This window comes from Anser anser (assembly GCF_964211835.1).
Source record: "Anser anser genome assembly, chromosome: 9".
In the NCBI taxonomy this organism is placed as follows: Eukaryota; Metazoa; Chordata; class Aves; order Anseriformes; family Anatidae; genus Anser; species Anser anser.
The window spans coordinates 25467697-25487831 of record NC_139729.1 but is presented as its reverse complement, the minus strand read 5'-3'; the positions used below and the strand labels follow the sequence as shown (position 1 = coordinate 25487831).

At 40.5% G+C, this 20135-nt stretch overlaps 1 protein-coding gene across 7 annotated transcripts in view; it reads left to right on the top strand.

Moving 5' to 3' along the window:
- The window catches only part of LOC310903899 (uncharacterized protein), a gene marked incomplete at its 5' end in the record, with an annotated part of 39894 nt that extends 20685 nt beyond the window's left edge, over nt 1-19209 (top strand). For 2 of the 7 annotated variants that reach the window (XR_014587911.1, XR_014587913.1), the window contains 3 exons: nt 13311-13379; nt 13911-14160; nt 14664-19209. Coding sequence is in view for 1 of the 7 variants with exons in the window: in XM_083847949.1 (XP_083704075.1) it covers nt 13311-13379; nt 13911-14016 (175 nt within the window). The other 5 variants (XR_014587909.1, XR_014587910.1, XR_014587914.1 and 2 more) reach the window with 5 other exon arrangements.
- Nucleotides 19210-20135: the final 926 nt, after the last annotated feature.

Genomic DNA, 20135 nt, shown 5'->3' with positions numbered 1-20135 from the left:
AAAAAGCTAAATTCTGGAAGTGGGAGGCCTGTACGTAACTGTTAATGGTTTTTCACGGTGCAGAATTAGTGCCTTCTCCAGCTTTGGGCTCTGCTTGGAGATTTACTGATGGTCAGATGGAGGCAATGTTGAGTTACAAAGCCCTGAAAAAAATCAGGATAAGTTAATTTTATGCAAGACAATGAAATTAGCTGATGACGCAAAATTCAGAGTGATGTGGAAAACAAAGGCACCCCTCCCGCTGAAAGGGATGATTGATTGAAAAGAAAAAAATGCTGAAAACTCAGCCAGTGCGTCCTGCAAAGAGAGATCAAAATGAAGCTGGGAAGGCTGGCTCTCCCTGTCCCTTGGATTTACAACAGGCAAGGAATTACATTTCCCATTTAAAGACAGAGCTGAACTTCTCACTTAAATAATTTGTAGAAGCTTTGCTATCAGCTTATGCTCAAAAACTGAAAACTGGAAAAGATAACCACAGTGAGCAAGAAGGCACCTGAGACTGACTTTATATGCAGCAAGCAGCAAACCACAGGATTTCTTACAGAGCTATTTATCCATGCATCTAACTGAACCATGTGGTTGCTTTACCATGTCATGCAATATTCTGTCTGTTCCCCCTACACTTTCATTCCTGGTACAGTATCAATATTTCATGTACTTTTCTTACATGGGCTATTTAATATGTTGTAAGAGGCAAAATATACACAGTATATATAAGGGAAAGAGATTTCCTGCCAAAGCTGTTTAACAGACCTATGAAACCTAGCCAGAAGCATAAGGCAAAACACAAGGACATGTACTGTACAGGCATGATAGGCAATTCCCTTTCATGTCTGTATTTATATTTTTTTTTACATGAGAGGTGAAAAAATTACTGCTATGAACAATCTACTGAGAGAAATATCAGTCTTCCCAAATTTAACCTATACAAAATAGAGAAGAAATAAATCACAATGCAACATAGCACTGGAATAACGTGATACTCTGTTCAGAGACGTGGCTGCATGTATATAGACTACCTCTATTTTATTTTATTTTATTTTATTTTATTTTATTTTATTTTATTTTATTTTATTTTATTTTATTTTATTTTATTTTATTTTATTTTATTTTATTTTATTTTATTTTTTAATATCTATTTAGATTTGGCCTCTGGTCTGTGATTCAAAGTCAAAGACTCACAGAAGCAGGACGTGGCTAGCACCACACGAGCCCCATCCTCTCCCCACTTAAACTGCCCTTAGTACACACGTGGATGTGTTCACAGGCTCGCACTTATTTTTCAAAGAGCGGAGCACATTTAAGTTAGAAGAGATTAAGCAGAATTAAACATGGATGCCTTTTTACAGAGCCATTCCTCAGAAGGCACATTTTTTTCCAGAATTGACTCCTGAAGTCTCCTCTACCACTGTTAGATTTGACTGCAAATGACAAGCTGTACACAGGAACCAGGCATTTATATCCCTATCATCACTTATTAACTGTTGTTGTCGTTGACAATGTAGTGATAATAATAGGGATTCTTTCAACACCTGGCTTAAAGATGTAGGAGTTTATGACATTCAAAAATATCTCGACAGAACTGACAGGTGAAGGCATGTTCAGAGGCAATTTATACCAGGAACAGTATATAAATACCATGCAGCAGCTGACTGGGACATTAAAGAGTCTTTGCTAGCCCTTAGGAGCTGACTTCGGCATTCGAAAGCAAGGTCATTTTCTCTTAATAAGGTATCACTGTCTCCGTCCGTAAATCACTCTACACTGTCAGCATGTTGCAGTTTATATAGCAAAATGACTAATAGGGAATAATAGTGTTGCAATAAACAGTGTAAGGAGAGCTGTGAGTGAGTGGAAAAAAAAATAATTGGAAAAACAGCTGTTGCCACTTTCTTGATTAATTCAAGGCATGGAGCGAGTGTACTGACATGTTGATTTCCTTCAACTTTTGTAAGATATGAGAGGCTTCTAAGAGGTGATTGGCTCCTGAAAGGTTCAGGCCTGAAGAACGGAAAATACCTTCAGCTTCCAAGATCATTGTGTTATGGATAACTGGATGTGTGTCTTTCAGCCAGTACATCATCCACTATGCAAGGAATTGGGTCCTGTCTCTGCATCTGCATGCTCTTCTGGTGTGCAGTGGCCATATCCATGCACTGATCCACCACAGCCGTCTACAGGTCAATGCACAGAGGATCCCTCAGCAGATACAGAAATTTCATCTGCTGTGAGGACCTGAAAGTTCTTGATGTAGTCTAAAGCCATCCTAATCTTTCCAGTAAATTCTCATCCATAGGACTTGAAAAGAAGGATTTACAACAACGACTCCACACCCTGATGGAAGACCATCCTCACTTCGGTCGCTCCCAGGCACTTGGAAAGGCAGTGTAGAGCTGAGCTGTGCCCATGCCCTGGTGGGCTGGGAAAGACCTGGGCGAGACACAGGACACCAAAATGTGGCCAAAGGGGAAACTGTGTCAGGATGCTTTGCAACTATTTATGTGTCCTTTGATAAGACTGGAGAAAGCAGGCTGTGAAGTTGAGGCACTGAATGCCTACAACAGGTACACAGCAGACGGCTCTGCTCTGCCTCGCCAGGTCCTGAACACCTCAAAGGATGGAGGTTTCCCTGCTCCACCGAGTCCTGCGCGCTGCACTATGCTGTTGCTGAGGAAATTGTACCTAATGCCCAAGGAAATAAATCTTTACACCTTCGCCAGGAATAAACTAATGGTTCAGAGTGATGGCAGTAAGATTATTTAACCTACATGTTGTTTGAAGTAGAATGAGGCACATTTCAGTTGCAGTAGAACAAACCAGACAAAGGCAGAGGGGATATTATTAGCTAGGCACCATCCCACAGGATTAGAGGTATGAGATATAACATATATAGGGACCCAAGGGTGAGATTATGTCAGGATAATACACCCTTTAGGTTTTTAAATCGCCTCCAAAGCAATCAAACCTGTTACCATAGCATTCATTTTAATGCACAGATAAATTTGTAGCTCTTGTTTATATAGCTTATCCTCTGGAGGCACTAATATGATTCCCTTTAAAACTCAAGTTAATGAGAAAATAATGGAGCATTGTAGATATAAGCAAATTTTTTTTTCACTGTCACTGTCATCATCTTTTATACAGCCAGAGGGCTCTTTGAAAGTATAAGTTGGATTTATTTTACGTTCCACAAAACCTTTAAAAATCTTTCTTTACACCAAGCTTTCTGATTCCAGCCTAAAGCCAAAAATACTTACTGTCTAAACATATCTATAAATCAGTATATCATCCATAAATCTTACCTTATCCCTAATAGGAAATTTAAAGTTGTAACTCTTAAAACTTCACTTTGGCAACATACATTCTTATTTTATTGGCGTTCCTGGACAGAACTCACTGATGAGATACTGTATGTGGCCAGGGAATAGGGACTGCATATCAGTTGCTGAGTGTAGTGAGCTGTGTAATGAAGCCATGTTTGTTTACTTTCCTTTGTATACAGCATGGTGGTAAATCTCTGGACGTTTTCAGCTTTTGGGAAATTTCTTATTACTCCATCAGCTCCTGTAATCCTTTTGGAGCAGCTCAGGAGCTCTGTTCTCTTGGAACGTCCTCCAGTGCAAGGACAGAACCCTGCCAAGGTTGACAGAAGCAAGTCTGATACTTGCTGGTACCAAGCTGCAATAATTCATTTTGTCTGGGAAAGATTTATGATATACACATCATTTATATTTATTATTCAAAAATATAAAAAAAGTCTATGTAGATTGGGTCTTCAGGCATTCCAAAGTTCATGAGTTAATATTAATAGGAGTAATGTAATTTACCAGGACTGAAGGATTGCCCCTGGCCTCACTTGAAGACTGTGGGAGTTTTGATTTGAAAAGGAAAAGCTTCAAGGTTTCTGCACCTCCTTTTCAGGAATAATACTGTCACTTAGTAGTTTGTTGTGCACTTCTCTACTGCCTTTTAATTTCTCTTAATCTTAACTGAATTTTGAACTATTCACTCTGAGTCTGCCTATAGGCCAAAGCATCGCCCTCTTCCCTCCAGCTGTGTGTTCCCATCCCTGGGGATCCTATGTGCTTGGTCTGTCTGGAGAGTTAGAAAGGCATCTTCTCTGGCAGATGACCAAGTTAAACTTTCATCTCCTCAGGGCACCAGATGCTGGTGAGGCAACCAGGCTGTTACAGGGGTTGGTGCATGGTTCACAGAGAAGTGTTGGAGGATATATTCCTCCTGCTTTTTGGACAAAGAGGTCGGGGTGCTGAGACTGCCACCCTCCTTGCCCCAAGAAAACTTTGCCTGGCCACAGCACCATATAGAGACTTGCAAGGTAGCTATTAGAGTGGAAATATAATCATTGACTTCACTAAGAAAGATGCTGCAGTGGAAAGTCACTAACGAAGTCAGCCTAAAATGAGTGAATAAGAGAATTCTGTTTCATTGTTAGAACCACTAAGAAACATTTTCTAAGTGGTTTGCAATGCCAGGAGAAACGAGACTGCACAGCTTCAGCTGTGTCTTGCAATTTTTGTATTAGCACAGAAATACAATGTGACTAGACTAACCAAGATTTAGATAATTGAGGAAACAGGTTGATCACATTAAAAGGCCAGTACTGGGGATTTAATAAAGGCCAGACTTAATTCCACTATTCTTTAGTCTCTGAATATCTTGGCAGAGCCTGAGACACCTCCCCCAGGCTGCTGACCCCCGCAATGCTACACTGCCCGTTTTGCAGCCCATTTTCACCAATACCATGGAGCTGGCACTGCTGGAGCTGACCCAGCCTGTCCTGCTGGGCTCCGATCGGGAACACCATTCCTCCTGACAGATTCGCTTTGAATGAATTTATATTTCAGATTGCCTTGGGATAGGAAATATGTATGGAAATATCTCAAGGGATCAGATTAAGTAGTTTTAATTATAATGTTGGCCTCTGTGGAAAAGCATTTCTTGAGAAATTTTAAACAAATATACTTTTTTTTTTTTTTAACATCACTTGGTATGGAGGAATTTTCCACATCTAAAAGAAGAGAGAATAAAAATTTAATTATAATGTTTCATTAAATCTCTGTACCCATTATGATCTACTGTGTGTATATGTAGAGAACGCAGTGCTATATTGTGGGGAACTTAACTGCACTACCTGCAAATGCGCACATGCAATTATAGAAAGGTTAGGAGTCGCATACTTTGTTTTAGGTTGTCCTCTCCACTTCTCTGCAGATGTAAAATTGTTCTCCATGGTATGTTTCTAGTGGTTTGCCAAATCTAGCATCAACTATGTTAAATAGCACCACTTCTATTACTTCTCTTGGGAGACTATTTCAGCCTAGCTTATCTTGCTGCTGGGAATAATTTATTCTTAATATTCAACTATTGGTGAAATTCAATTAATTTCCCCTCCAAGCCCATTCACCCTTGCTGGAGCCCTGCATACCACACCAAGTGGTCCTTCCCCTCCTCAGAGCATTTGCCTCAAGTACTCTTGATGTCATCTTAAAATTTTAGCTCAGCTGAGCTACACATATTCTACATGTATGAGCAAACAAGGAAAGCACCATGAATGATTCCATTCAATTTTGGGTCATTTTACAGAGCTTTCACCAGCTCATCACCGTTTCACTCTATTTGGTGTATTTGGTTTACAAAACAGAAATCCCAAACTGCAGCTCCAGGAGGGATATCCCATTGAATATAAAGAAAAGGTTATTCCTGCAGCTCAATAATAATAAATATTATTAATAATAATGATAATAATGACACTAATGATGATGATAGTACGTCATCATCACATGATGATAACAACCACAATATGATATAATTTAGATATTTTATCCTACTCAGGAAAATAATTTGTTTTTATTTTGAGGTTTACTTTGGAAAATTTAGCTCGAGTTGGGGTTGTCAGGGCACGAACCAAAGACCAGTTAAGGTTCCTAGCTGATTTTAAGGAATATTTAAGCTCCATTCTTAAACCTCAGGCATCCAGTTTTCAAAATTCTGACTGACAGAGGCCAATGGATTTTGTTTCAGAAAATCAGCTGGGACAGTTAATGCCAATTAAAATGGAGACATTGGGGGCTATGCAGGTGCCACTCCTGAATTAGATATTATTTAAAAAATAATTTTATTGTTTGATATAATAAGTATGGAAGCATTACATTTAACCTTTCAGTAAGATTAACCAATAAAATAAGATAGGAAGAAAAATAAATGCAAAAAATGCACATTTAGGGAAAAACTATTTCAATATTTTCACTCTTTTCAGTCAGATGGACGTTTTTGAGACCCCCTTCCCTTTACAGTGAAATTAAAACACTCCAATCTGTGACTGTAATTCTAAAGTCTATAATGCAGTTGTGTGTGTTTCAGAAGGTTGCGGGTGTGACCTTGGGGGATTATAGTATAAGTGGAATGAGGGAGTAGGATTTAGACTTTATGTTTTATTTTAGGCTGTAATAAGTTTTTAAGTGCCTTGTGTCTTCTAATTACTTTTCATGACCGTTTTGCAAGGAATTTGCAAGGACTCGCCATTCTTGTCAATCAACAAGTCTCTTAAAGCAATTTCAAAAAAAAAAAAATCTAATGCTGTAATGCGAACTTCAAATACATTTAGGGATGAAATAAATGTTTTGTTTGTTTGTTTGTTTGTTTTCTTCCCTTTTCTTTCCTTTTTGACTGTCTTTAATGAGTTTTACTTTTTTCCCCTATTTTCTCCCCCGTCCCACTGGAAGGGAGTGAATGAATGGCTGTGTGGTGCTTAGCTGCCTGCCAGGTTAAACCACAACACACACCAGAACGTACCTTCCACAAACAACCATACACGCATTATATATACCCACAGTTTCCATGAAGGAGACAAGGAAAACAAAGTTTTTTAGAGGAAGAATTGCAAATAATGAGGAAGCATACAGCTGACTTATATAAATACACAAGCAAATACATGTTGATTGCTACTCCATGCTGATAAATGCATTCTATTGAAAGCCGGGAGAAGGGAAAATGTCTGCTAAATGTTATAGTGCTGCTGAATACTAACCAGGAAAGAGATTTTAACTTTATTGTTGGGAAATCCCCAAAGCCTTTGCTGTGCTACTTCAATATGCAGCTGTGGAACACATAGGACAAACAAAATGCTGTGTAAAAACCCAGATCTCTAGGAAAGGAGCTGGTGATGCAGACCAACATCTCACTGAGCCAATGGTAGTCCTGGTGTAAACATAATGATATGACTGGTTTTGCACTGATGATGAAATTGCTGACTTAATGAGCAAAAAAAAAATAAAATAAGCAAATAAGAGGTTTTAGGGAAGTTGCTAATTTTTTGGAAACAAATCTGATGCTTTAAAAATGTATTTGAAAATATCTAGCAAAAGCCTGAATGAACAGCTAGCGACCTCTGAGCTTATATTAGATAACTGGCAGTCAAGCGTGGAATAGATGCGTTCAAGTCAGATGATTTCATTTTCGGTCAAAGTGATAATATCTGGAAAAGATATCTCCGGATATCACAACTGGATACCAGAGTTGTCACTGTCCAAGTGAAAATATTGAACAGTAGGGTACCAAACACTAATTACACTTATTGTGGAAATGGCTGACGTTCTAAAAGGATTTCACAAATACCCCCACAAGCTTTCCAATATTCAGTGACAGTTCATATTATGATCCCAGAAGTATGTCCACATGAAATATGTTCTGCCAATGTTAATTCCAATATTTGAAAAGCTTTTTTTTAGCTCTTCAGTCTTCTGCTGTGTTTAGGGAGAGGTAGAAAAGCTCCTATAAGAGTTTTGGTATGCAATAAAAGGCGAGTCGAACAAATCTTTTCCTCAAAGAGGAAATCCGGCATTTCAAAATGTAATACCACGGGTGAGGAAACGCTCAGACTAGACAAAACAGCCCTCCTATTTTCCTGGTAAATGTTTTAACATGTCGGATAGTTTAAAAGTTTAAACCGTTGAAAAGTTTAAACCATTTAAAAGTTTCAGCTGTTGGCTGGCTTAAAAACCGGCATTAAGAGGGATTGAAGAGAAAGCGATTGCGTCTGGGAGGAAAAGCACACAAAGGATGTGGCTGAGGCTGCTGGGGCTTCCCGGGCTTTGAAGATGCTGGTCCATGTCCCTGTTGTGCCAAGCATATCCAGAATGACCTTGAGCACACTCAGCCCCTCTGAGCTTCAGCTCTTTGTCCCGTGGAGATGAAAGCTCTTTCCTATCTTGAAGATTTGTTCTAAAGCAAAATGCAGTCCAGACTGTGAAGCACATCTAGGATGGCCAGGTTTAACAAGTACCCACGATATATCGAGATTTGGTTTTGGTATATGCACTGCAAGTTCCCAAGTGTATAATAATGTCATTTTAGCAGCATGGTTTTACCATTTTATATGAAAATTAGCAAATAAAAGCTGAAGGCACATCCAAACTAAGCGAGAAAATGTTCCTTTAGCGAAAAACAGAGTTTTCAAGCTTTCTGGGTTGCTGGATCCCAATATGAGAGTAATACCTACAAACACACTGAAAATAAGGGAGCAGCAGTGTGGAGCAGCAGTATATTCTAATGGGAAAATTATAAGAAATGCAGCTGTGCTTGCTTTCCCTGCCTATCGTCAGCCTTCAAATTCCTCTAAATTAAATTGTAAAATAACGATCTCCTTTTCTGGTTTCTGCTAAGCTACATAGTTAATCCCTGATACAGAAATATATAAAGAACATATACATTTAGGAAAACAATTATTATTAAAATATAGAGGGCCTCAGACCAAAGAGTTTCCCCAATTTCCCATGCACGTTTGAACCCAGCTCTAAACTCTCTCGCTCTGGGTTTGTCTCTGTCTAATCCTTTTGTTTATAACCTGATTTTCAGGAGGAAAATCAGCCTATGATTTTAACAGGAAAATTCAGTTGTTGTAGCAAACACACATACTGAAATAATCTGAAACAGCCTGTCTGCCTTAGCTTTTTTAAGCTTATGATTATTTTTTCCTGATGATTTCAAATGGCAGCACAGTAAGAACAGCAGACAGGCCTGGAAGAGAAGCATCTCTGTTACCAACAGCCGTCTATGCCAGACTGCTGAAAATAACAGAGCTTCTAAATCATAGAAGAAATTTTAATAACTTTAATTAAAGTTATTCAGTTATCCAGGATTTCTGTGACTTTAATAAGGTCATTGATGTCAGAAGAATGCATGTATTTTAAATTTCTCATTTTTCTCAGCCAAAGTGAACACGTCATTTAAACACGCTGTCAGCATAGATGGCATTGTAATTCTTTTTGAATATGAGGTGTTTATTTATGAAGAAGTAATTGCAACTACAGGCAAGCCTCGCATGGCTCTGCACCACTTGAATGGCAGTGTTGTTGCTTTTGTTTACCAGGGACCAGTTCTGATCTGACTGCAAATGGCACATCGTGCCATCGAGTGGCTCTATCCTCCAGTGCCTCTGAGGCATGGAAATGGTGAGAAATACACACCCTTGGTGGACAAAGGGACACCTCCTTTTTATAAGAAATACTAAGTGTTATATAACTACCTTTTTTCTTTTTTCCCAAAGTGCTTTTATTATTACTATTATTTTTTAACATGTCCTCTTTCTCTTCTGCATCCCCTGTCACCAGGTCAAAAAGAAAATTAAAGGGAAAAAAAAAAAAAAAGACTGACAACGAAGAATTATTCTGGGACTTTTGAGAGAAGCTAGGATATTTATGGATTTATTATATTCCCTGGGATAACAAGTTTCTGAGATGTTAGTACACTGTCAAATATTTTTCAAGGTTAACAGTTTAGGGACACAATTATGTTGCAAGTTGTCTGGAAGATTAATTAAGGGTATTTCACAGATATGGGAGAAAAATTTTTCCAGCAGCTATTACAGTGTGAGTAATCCCGACTGAAAGAGTAGTTCCCCTTCATTTCTGTCCCCTTCAGAGAAAATCTTCCCGTGTTTAAGACATACTTAGGAGCAGATAAAATGTATGTGCTCGGGCTGAGAGAGGTGCACAGCGGTGGTGAGGCAATCCTAGGTGCAGCCCATGCAGCAGCTGCCTACTGGCAGCCAGCGCACGGGCATCCCCTCCAGAAAGGTGATTATTAAATAAATATTTCTCAGGGCCAGAAAACAGCAAAAGGTCGGAAAGCAGAGACGGTAAAGGCAAATGTGAGCGCCAGGCTCACCAGAGCTCCCCCTTGCACCCACAGGCACCAGGAGAGCACCGGGAACCTCGTCATTCAGTTCCAATACTGAAATCGTTGGGCTAGTTAATGACAAGTCAGGGATTGTGTGTGAAAGTAATCGTAAGATCTAGAGATTCACGAATATGAAAGGTTTTAAATAAAAAAAATAATAAAAAAATCCAACAATCCAGCACTTTAATCACAGCACTGCAACCAATATGCATATCTATCTATCTATCTATAATCTGATATAATTTTTAATCTTTTTTTTAAATCCCTGTCATTAATGAGGGATAATGTTGGATTGAAGAGGGCCAAAGAGATTTATTGATACAAACTCAGAGACACGGCTGTAAATCAGGACAGTGAAGAAGTATGCCACTGCTGGCTTATGTTCTCTTCCTGCAAAAGGACAGGGATGAATGAACAAGTGTCTGAATGAATGACTGAATAGATGAATGAATGAAAGAATGAATGCATAATCAAATAAATACATTAAAATACATTGCCAACTTGCCGGGATCACATAGTAAAGGAGCTCTTCAGGGCCTTTGTAAAAATATAGGCAACAGTGTCTTCCTTTCTATAAATTAAAATCTGCTTTCCTCTATTCCTCTGAACGTTTAATTTTTATTGAAGGTCAAAAGGTGCATCGTATGTGGGGAAGCTGCAGGATTTGGCTTTCTAAACCTGTATCCCTGTATAACTCCACATCCTGACCAGAGCACCATGCTCTTACTATTCAGCTGGGGTGACCCAAGGGTGTCCCCCAGGGCCACCACAGTGCTGGTGGAATGGGTGCTGTGCCACAGCAGCACAGCCTGGATGGGAGGACAGATTTTGGGAAATCGGCCTGTTTTCCCCCTCCCTGCAACACCAAAGACCCTTTCCTCTTCTCAAGCCACAACCACAGCCCTGCATTGGTGATATCTCTGAGAAATTTAACATTAGAGCCGCAATCAATATTTCAAGGTGGTGTCTTTTTGTGCAAGGAACAAGGACAGCTGGTAGCAACCTTCCAGGTATGTGGTGGTGGTTGTAGGCTTTTCTTCTAAAGGTGCCAGGTATACAAAGAACACGGCAAATGCATCTGTGAGCTCCAGCTTACAGAAACACTTCTCTGACTTCACGGGAAAGCTTTTATTCCTTTTGAATGGTGATCCAGTTTGTTATTGTTTTTTTTTGAAAAGCACCTGTTTTGAACTTTGTCATCGAATGAGCTGAAAGTCACTAGAATTTCCTTCTGCTTCCCTCTGCTTGGGAAAAGACTTCTGTACTGAGACCTTGGAGGATAAAGCTCCTCTAGCTTGAGACAAAGGTCCTCCAAATGAGAATTACAGAGCTATGGTTTGTGATTTAATTATCTTTCGTGCATTCACACCCAGATGGATAGATTTTTGGAAAGAAAGAATATTAATCAATGTGAATAAACTACTTTATTTTTTAAATAACTAAACCAGCAGTTTCATTTCCCACTGTTAATATTTCTGTCAGTCAGGTCAAGGATAATGAACCAAAATTCAAGGAAGGCTCACCCAAACCTTGACTTTTCTTATTAAAAATGTTCCCATTCATAAAACCTACATTTGCAAATGCAAAATCAACAGTTAAATGTTTGCCTTATCTATGTCTGTATCTCTCCAAGGAGAGAGAGATGATCTTTATCCAGTTTTCACTTATAATATTCTGCTGAAGTTTTGGAAGGAAAAACATGTCTTCTAAACTTTGTTACTTGTATTATTATTACCTGTGGGTAAATGTATTATTTGCTGTTAATAGAACCAGTGTTTTCATTCTGTAGTAAGAACTCTTTTCCATGTATCTCTACATTCATGGTTTAGATTAGCTTCTTTTCCCTCGATTTTTGTAAGGCAATTTTTTTTTTTCCTTCTAATGAAAAAAAAAATAAAATAACGCCATAAATGTACCCTGTGTGGGAACATGGCCTCTGGAATAAAAGAAAATGAAGAAAGTACATATTATGGAAAGTACTGGACTTATATGACCAGAAAAGGGCAATGTACTTTAGTAGGACCCAGGTTACATATTTTAAGAAACTGCTTCCAGCAGACAAAATAACTGCTAAAAGCAGGTGTTTATTCCAAAAGCTGCAGCAATGTTTTTCTGTCATGTCGCATTAAATCACTCAGACTGCATCATGTTATGTTACACCACATCATGTTAGTACATACAGGGGAGAAGCCGAAGTGGAGTAACATGATGTGACAGACAACATTTAGCAAAAATATTCACTTATTTGACTCAGATTCTTGCTATCAGTTTGAATCAGGGAGCATGGTCCCAAATGAAGCTGACAGATGGAGGTGAACTCAGCAAGGAACTCATCTGGTGTAAAGTTTCTTGTCGTGTACCTGGTGCTCGTCCTGCTGATGGTTCCTGCTATCCTCAGCTCCTCTTTCTCAGCATTTCCTTCCCTGCTCTAAGTAGTTTGACTGGCTGGTTACCGTTTATTTCGACATAACTCATGACTTCCCCATGAGGGACTAATCACGTACTGGTGTACTTAACAAGCCCTGTTAAATGACAGTTGATGGAATTGCCATAAATAGTAGTTTTTATACGAGTGAAATCTTGAACTACACAAAAAAAAAAGAGTGCCTGGGCACTGCGTATTTATGTATACTGAGGGACTATTTCAGGTAACAAGAAGCTTATTCCTGAAGGCACCTGTATTTTATAGTGTGGCAAAGTCTTTTTGACAGACTTAAAAATATTGAGACTCCTTTATTACTCTTGGAGGAACTATTTTGTGGCAATACTTCTAAAAAAGATTTAACAAAGAAGTGCATGTTCATGTAAGTAAATCAAATAATCGAGTACAACCCAGGCAGCTGTGGTGCAGGCCGTGCCATACAAGGATTTTTATAAGCGTTGATCCTGACCTAGATGATGACTTCCAACCCACAGGACACCTCTTGGGCAGCTACGGAACCATGACGTGTTCTGGTACAATCTGTCCTAGCAGGAATTAGGATGAGAGAACCTCATGCCAAGTATCAAAGAGGGCTTCAGCGGTGCTAGCAAAGGTAGCTCTATGGCATAGGGCCAGACAGTTGAAGTGTGAAAAAATTTGCATGTGGACTTGAAGACTTTCCTTTTCCTAGAGGTGGAGCCAAGGAGATAGACCAAGCTGCCAAGTGTTTTCTGCATCTCACCAACATGGACCTGCAGTGGTAAGTGCACAGATGCAACTCGAAAAGAAGATACCAATGCTTTGCAGTATCCCGGAAAGAAAGCAATATATGTCAAAATCTAAGTTTGCATCATGGCAGTAATGCACAGGATCCGTGGTTCTGTGCTTTCCCCACCCTTTGCAGACAGAATTAATAACTCTAGCAATAGTGCTGGTGATTAGATGGTGCACCAAAGAAGTATGTGTGCCCATTCATGGCTGAAGTGTGATTACCCCCTGCACGTTCACCCAGCTATGAGCAGAGCCCAATAGAAGCAGAGAAAAAAAATGCAAAAGAAGAAGCAAAAAGGAACAGTGACAGAGTAGGTTTACTCTGGTCTGTGCCACCTTAGCTACTACTGTCAGGATGTGTTGTATTTGAGGGATTCGTTTGGTGCGGCTCACAGGAAATCTGGGAAGCAGGGCTGTTTGGCACGAGACCCTGCACCGCTCGGTGCCTGCCCTGCCAACGTTGGCTGTGTGAGCAGCCAGTCCTGCTGTACCATTTGCTGATGTTGTTCCCTCTCCTCAGGAAACCTCGGGAGCTTTTCTGCCTCGGGCGGTCTCCTGAAGATGTGCGATGGGCTCGGACTGTGCATCAGCAACCAGCAGTTCGTGCTGCCTCGGCCCCACTCTGAGCACAAGCTGGTGCCTGCACCGGGGGCAGCACAGGAGCATCGGGGGCAAAGCGCCAGCACCTCAGGGCCCCCCAAAATGCAAGGGACAGGAGGCTTCTCCCGGCAGCACAGGAGGACTGAGATGAATGATGCCTCATCCGAAGGGTAGGTAATTGCTCCGGGTAAAACAAAACAAAAGCTTGTGCTGGGGCATGAGAAGATCCCAGGAGGTTACCTGAGCCTCGGTGTCCCCCATCCAGAACACAACCCTACAGAGTGTGCATTTGGGCTGTGCTCTGCAGCATTTGCACATCCGTCTTGTACTCGGCCTGGGTTTGATCCTTTACCAGCCATTTACTGATGTGCTATAACATGTGGCGAAGCCACACCACCTCTCCAGTGGCTTTTAAGAAAAGGTTTCTGCCTATCTGCATCCGCAGAGGCACCATACCTTGTGCTCGCTTTGAGAGCATGGTCCTGTGTGCCAAGGTGTTTTGTGAAAAGGCATACATACACGGAGCAAGTGTGCTGTTCTCTTCTCACCTGGTGGAAAAAAAAGAAAAAAAAAAAAAAGATTAAATAATTAATACTAGATATTGCTTAAAAGTTGTTAAGAGGCTTACTTAATAATTTTTTGAAGCTTTTTTTTTTTTTTTTTTCTAAATTAGGAATAAGATATAATTGAGCATGTCATTCTGAAGCAGCAAATAACACTTTGGAGAGAATTGGAGGAAACACGTTTCTTTGATTAAAATATTTTTCTCATTAACAGGATGTTCAAAATAAAGCAAAAATATTTGATGCACAGAGCCTGTGGCAGTATCGAGTTAACGCTGGCGTGCTCCCGCATTTTACCTCATGTTTACTAATCAATCAGAAAAGACTCTTGCCGGCAAGAAAGGTCACATCTTCCATCACAAAACAGAAACTTTTTGACAACAAACAATTGGAATTTCACCGTTCTGTTTAATATGGATTCTAGCGCAGAGAGTTAAAGCCCCAGACGGTGGGAGGGGGGGTGTGGGATTCGGTGAGCATGTAGAGCTGTGCTCTCCAAATGTTCACTGCTCCATACTGTGCGTATGGAGACTGCCTCACTAGCATCGGTATACGATGCCGTTCTTCGAGTCCCAGAATCATTTAGGTTCGAAAAGACCTCTAAGATCAAGTCCGACTATCAACCCAGCACCGCCAAGTGGTGTCTCAGTTCAAATTATTTGGAGGAGAGGCCAATCCAGGTGGTGTTTGGGTAGGTACAGGTGTGCATTTCTGACTCAGACGGTAATGGTCTGGGCTGTGATGCTGCAGGAAGAGCTGGCCTATGGACCGTGTGAGTGACAGACACCCAGAGAGTGTTGGGCAGTGCTCCTCCTTCCAGTACTCTTAGTTTTATCTCAGGATAGAGACAAATCCTCTGGGTCTCTACCATGACCTTCAAGTTTCTGTTCTTTTTTGTTCTTCAACATTTTTTACTGACCTATATCTTGATAAAGTGAATTTTCTTATCCACTGGAAAAAAAGAAAAAAAAAAAAAAAAAGCTCTGTTTTCTCAGATAGAAGATACGGCCTGATTGTTTCACAAGCAAAACAATGCACATATTAAAAGCTCTTGAAAGAGCTGGCGTGGAATCAGAGAGGTGATTATGAAATGTCACTGATTCTGCCATTTTTCCTTCCCCTCCACTTGCTGCCCAGGCATCAGCCACCTCCAAGGAGTCTGCTGGGTGGTGACAATAGCAGGATGCAGTCCCACACCCAGCCGGGATTTACACCCTTGGTCTCCTGGAGAAATCATTGGTATGAAAAGATGCACACGTTGCCGGCAGCTATAGCACATATTGCATGGCATGACACACACATAAGTGAGATTAATATGAGTTCTGGGCATCATTAGCTCAATTAAAACTGTGATTTTTTAGTTCAGACCTACAGGCCATTGCAGAGAAGAGTAATCATAAGGCAGAAATGAGTTCCCTAGTTAAAAATTAATTCCCTAGACTAAAAATATAATCAAACGATGTCTACAGTATTTTATGAAGAGCTGAGAGGATAATAAAATTTAAAGCAGTGCAACATTTGCATTTTGTTCATTTCTATCCATATTTTTCCATAGACTGCCTTTCTCTGTGCCTGTTAATCATATGCACTGCTACAGCCCTGGCATTTTAAGATCACTCTTCACATCAAGATTGAAAGGAAACTAATTACAATCACATTTCAGGGTGGTTGTTTAAAGCTGGTACAGCACTGACTACAGCACAGGAGCCTTGACCTTTATTTGTAAGCATGGAAATAAGGTAAAGATGAAAGATTGCTTTTCTTCCAGCTCATGTGCAGGGATCAGGAGGCCCTGTGGAGAAGCAGAGAGGTGGGAAGTCCCCATACAATTTCTTTCCTCGCCTCCTCTCCTGTGCTGGCAGCAGAGGCCAGTAGTGCTATGCAGAAGCTGTGCTCCGCTGCAGCGAGAGGTGAAGGAAAGCACCACGTATTTTGCAGCTCCCTCGGGCTGCTGAAGGAACAAGCAGTGAATTAGCAGACCTCCTCAAATGTCCCCCTCGTTCGGACCCCAGCCCTACTCTTTTTAGTCTATCGGTCAATGACAAATCCTTCCCTGGGGCTGGGCACAGGCACAAGACCATCAGCCCGGTGCTGCATGCCGTGCTTACGCGATTATCAAGGTACCAATGTGCATGGGCTACCCATGAGCAAGAGCTGCAGACAGTACTATCTTTTCTGCTGCTCACATTATGGCTTAGTAGCAATAATAGGATCTGCGTGGATGCGTCAGGGGAAGAATAAGGACCCCTAACCTGAGGAAATACAGGTAATCCTAGTGTTCTCTCTAATTTCATTAAAAGCAATTGCATATAGAGCATGCTGAATGGCAAATGTACCCAGTAGGTTTAACCTTTCTCTGTGTCTTCACATTTTCAAAACTTTAATTTTAATATATTTATACTTAAAATAAACCAAGAGGTAGTTCCGAAAACAGGTTCAAGCCCAGGACCTGCTGGTGCTTGCTCTAAATACTCTTTTCAGTATCATTACCCAGCGATCGAAGGCTTGCCATGGTATGCAATGACCCCCAACGGATCTTCTGGGCTCGTGTCCTCCCGACGTTATCACAGCTCTTCATCGAAACGCGGTCATTGAGGATAGACCAGCACTGAGCTGAAGCGATGCCATGTGTCAGCCCCCTGCTCTGCGGGCACTGATCGTTCTCACGTCTTGTATGAGGTGCTGCCCTCACCCTGCACAGTCACTTCATTTGCCAGTCTCCACTGGCTGGCAGAAATCACTGCGGGAGCCCCAAGGTCCAGTGGGTTTGATAGTAACATCTGCCAGGTCATTAGCATCTGCTGGTTGGAAAAGCTCTGGCTGGGGTTTTTAGCAATGAGAAGAGGGAAACCCATTTCACACCAGCCCATCACCTCACACCCTCCGCCAGGCACAGGGTGGCTGATCCAGCAGGCAAAGGACCATGCTGGTCCAGTCCATGCTGGGGATGCAGACCTGGGCGATGGAGCTGCTGGGGACCTGGTTGCAGCTTCAGCCAAGAGGCAAAGATGGTTTCACAGCTCTTCTGTGGTGTGTTCTGCGCTGGTCGGCGTTCTCTAAGCAGAAATTTAATCATGCAAATATTTACAGAAACTGGATCAAAAAAATAAAGACTAGTGAAAGCTGCTGCAGTGAACTTCTAATTACAAATCCACAAAGTGTTTATGAATAAATTTATCTATTATTTGTCTAGCTCTAGCACTGCGTATACTTTGCCTTGTACTATTACAGGCTGAAGGAAACAATATGCGGCATGAAAATGAAAACAATTTGACTTAATTATTTACACCATTACCACCCTTTTGAATTAGGCCCTCCATTTCTTTGGTATTTTGTAAAACTTAACTGGTAATTATGCTTGTTTAATTCATTTTATTTATCTACTACTACAATAAGATCAAAACAAAACAAAACCAAACAAAAAAACCCTACCAGAATGCAAAGTGCTAGCTACGTTCCCAAACTGTAAATGATGCTTTTAAGCTATTATAACAAAAATGCAGTATTTTCTACCATTTCATTTAAAGTGTGTCTGGATATGCTCCAACACTATTTAAGTGTAAACAGGAAAAGCCTTGGAGGACAAGTAATCATACTTAAATGACACAAAGATCATCAAAATAATGTTCCAAAAACATGGCAAAATTAGACATTGCAAGACAGTTTTCTTCTTTGAAGTGTTTCACCAGATGGTGAAGAGTGCTGAAATAGTAGATCTGAGAGAGAAGGAAAAACATTTCAACAGCTTTCTCATGCTAGCACCGCGTGGCGTGCACAGCTCTCAGCTGAGCTTGTCTGAAGTGCATCTCATACCTTGGCCTAATCAAACGCTGGGGCCGGAGATAATGTCAAGGTGTTGGAGTGAAGCTTGTGCTGAATCACGGTCTGGGAAATCCCTGCTTTGTTCTATTAACGCTGTCAAGCAGATTTATTCAGAGATGAGAACAAATGAGTATGTCAGCATAAGTCATTGTCGTAATTTGTGAAACTCTTAATGAGATATTTTCGGAGCTCATAAAGAGGAAGAACTATGTCATTAAATTGCTGCACAATAATTCTATTTTGATACAAAAAAGAGTTGTTTTTTATCAAAAATGACACTCTACCTCAGTGGTGACGCATCAGTGAGCTACTAGTATTTAAGTACAAGGGTCTAACAACTGTCTTAGAAGTCAATGTTTACTCATGTAAATGAAAAGATGTTTGTATAGGTAAAATGACCGTAATTGAGAAGACTTTGCACCTTTCTCACTATATATCTTCTCATCTGAAGAACTTTACAAAGTTCTGTAGGGTTTGTAAGTCTTCTGGTGTCATTAGCTTTTAGCTTGCTTTATCAATAGAAATATCAATACAATTTCTAATTACTTAAAAAAAAGAAACCATTTAATTTTGTGGCTTAAATATTTATATCCTTCTCTCTTGGCTAGGGGTTTCTACTTTTAGGTATGTTGGTGATCTAACTGAACACACACACCTCCATCTATCCTTGACCTCCTGAACCTTTAATCTCTGATAATATATATTTTGGGAAATCTGTAAATGTACAAGATGAAGTATCTGGAGGTCCTGGAATCATCAGTGGTTTCTGCTGGCCCATTACCAACCTGGCTCTTCCTAGCTCCAAATGAAAGGCCTGTCATGTCCTAGGAGATAGCCATAACACTACCAGAGCTGCAAAGCTACAGTGGGCACAAGGCTTATCTTCTGGAGGAGATGATTTCTCATCAGCTAAATATGACTGGCTGGGCTAAACAATTGGCAAAGGGGTGTAAATGTACTTCCAAGCTCCCCACCTTCCAGAAATGTTGGGTTTCTCAACCGTTTCCTAGCCAACATGCGTGGCAAATCCAAATCCACAGGAAAACTCATCTTTTTTAGATAAATAAGCCTGAAATGGAAGGTGACTTCATTCCCATTTGGCAGTCATTCTAGTTCCATGCTGTGCAAGGAAACAGCCTCTTATTCGCTACAGCACAAGTGTCTTTGCATTGAGTAATCATAAAGTCCTAAAAACATTCTGTCAGCACATTTCCATTATATAGAGCTAACATCAAAAAATAAAGTAAAATCCCACACTTTCAGTATATCCCCATTCAACGAGTGCTCAGAAGAGGGGCTTGCAAACTGGAAATCGTGAATATAACTTTAGAAATCCAGTTTACTAGTTCACATACAGCTTATGTGCTTAAGTAAAAAGCTTGTGCATAGATAATTTTCAATTGCCTGTGTTAAATGAACTGAAGACTTTAAGCCTCTTCCTTGGGGACAGATGACCATTAGATATGCAGATACTGTAGGTGACATTAACTGTCATCCCGGTCATCATTGTCAGGTAGTTGCACTGGCACAGGATGGAAAGTGACCCAAAGTCTTAAAAATGGACAGTGCCTCCAAATGGCTGTGAGCTTGCCCTGATCCTCAATGTTATTTCCAAGCCAAATAACCTGGGAGAGCTGGGTCTCAGGGACACTCTGTGCCTCAGTTTCCCATCTGTAAAATAGTAATAAAAGGACATTTTTAAAACATTATTAGTTTTTGCCCTAAAATGGATTGTTTTCTTTTTAGAAGGGCTCTTTGAG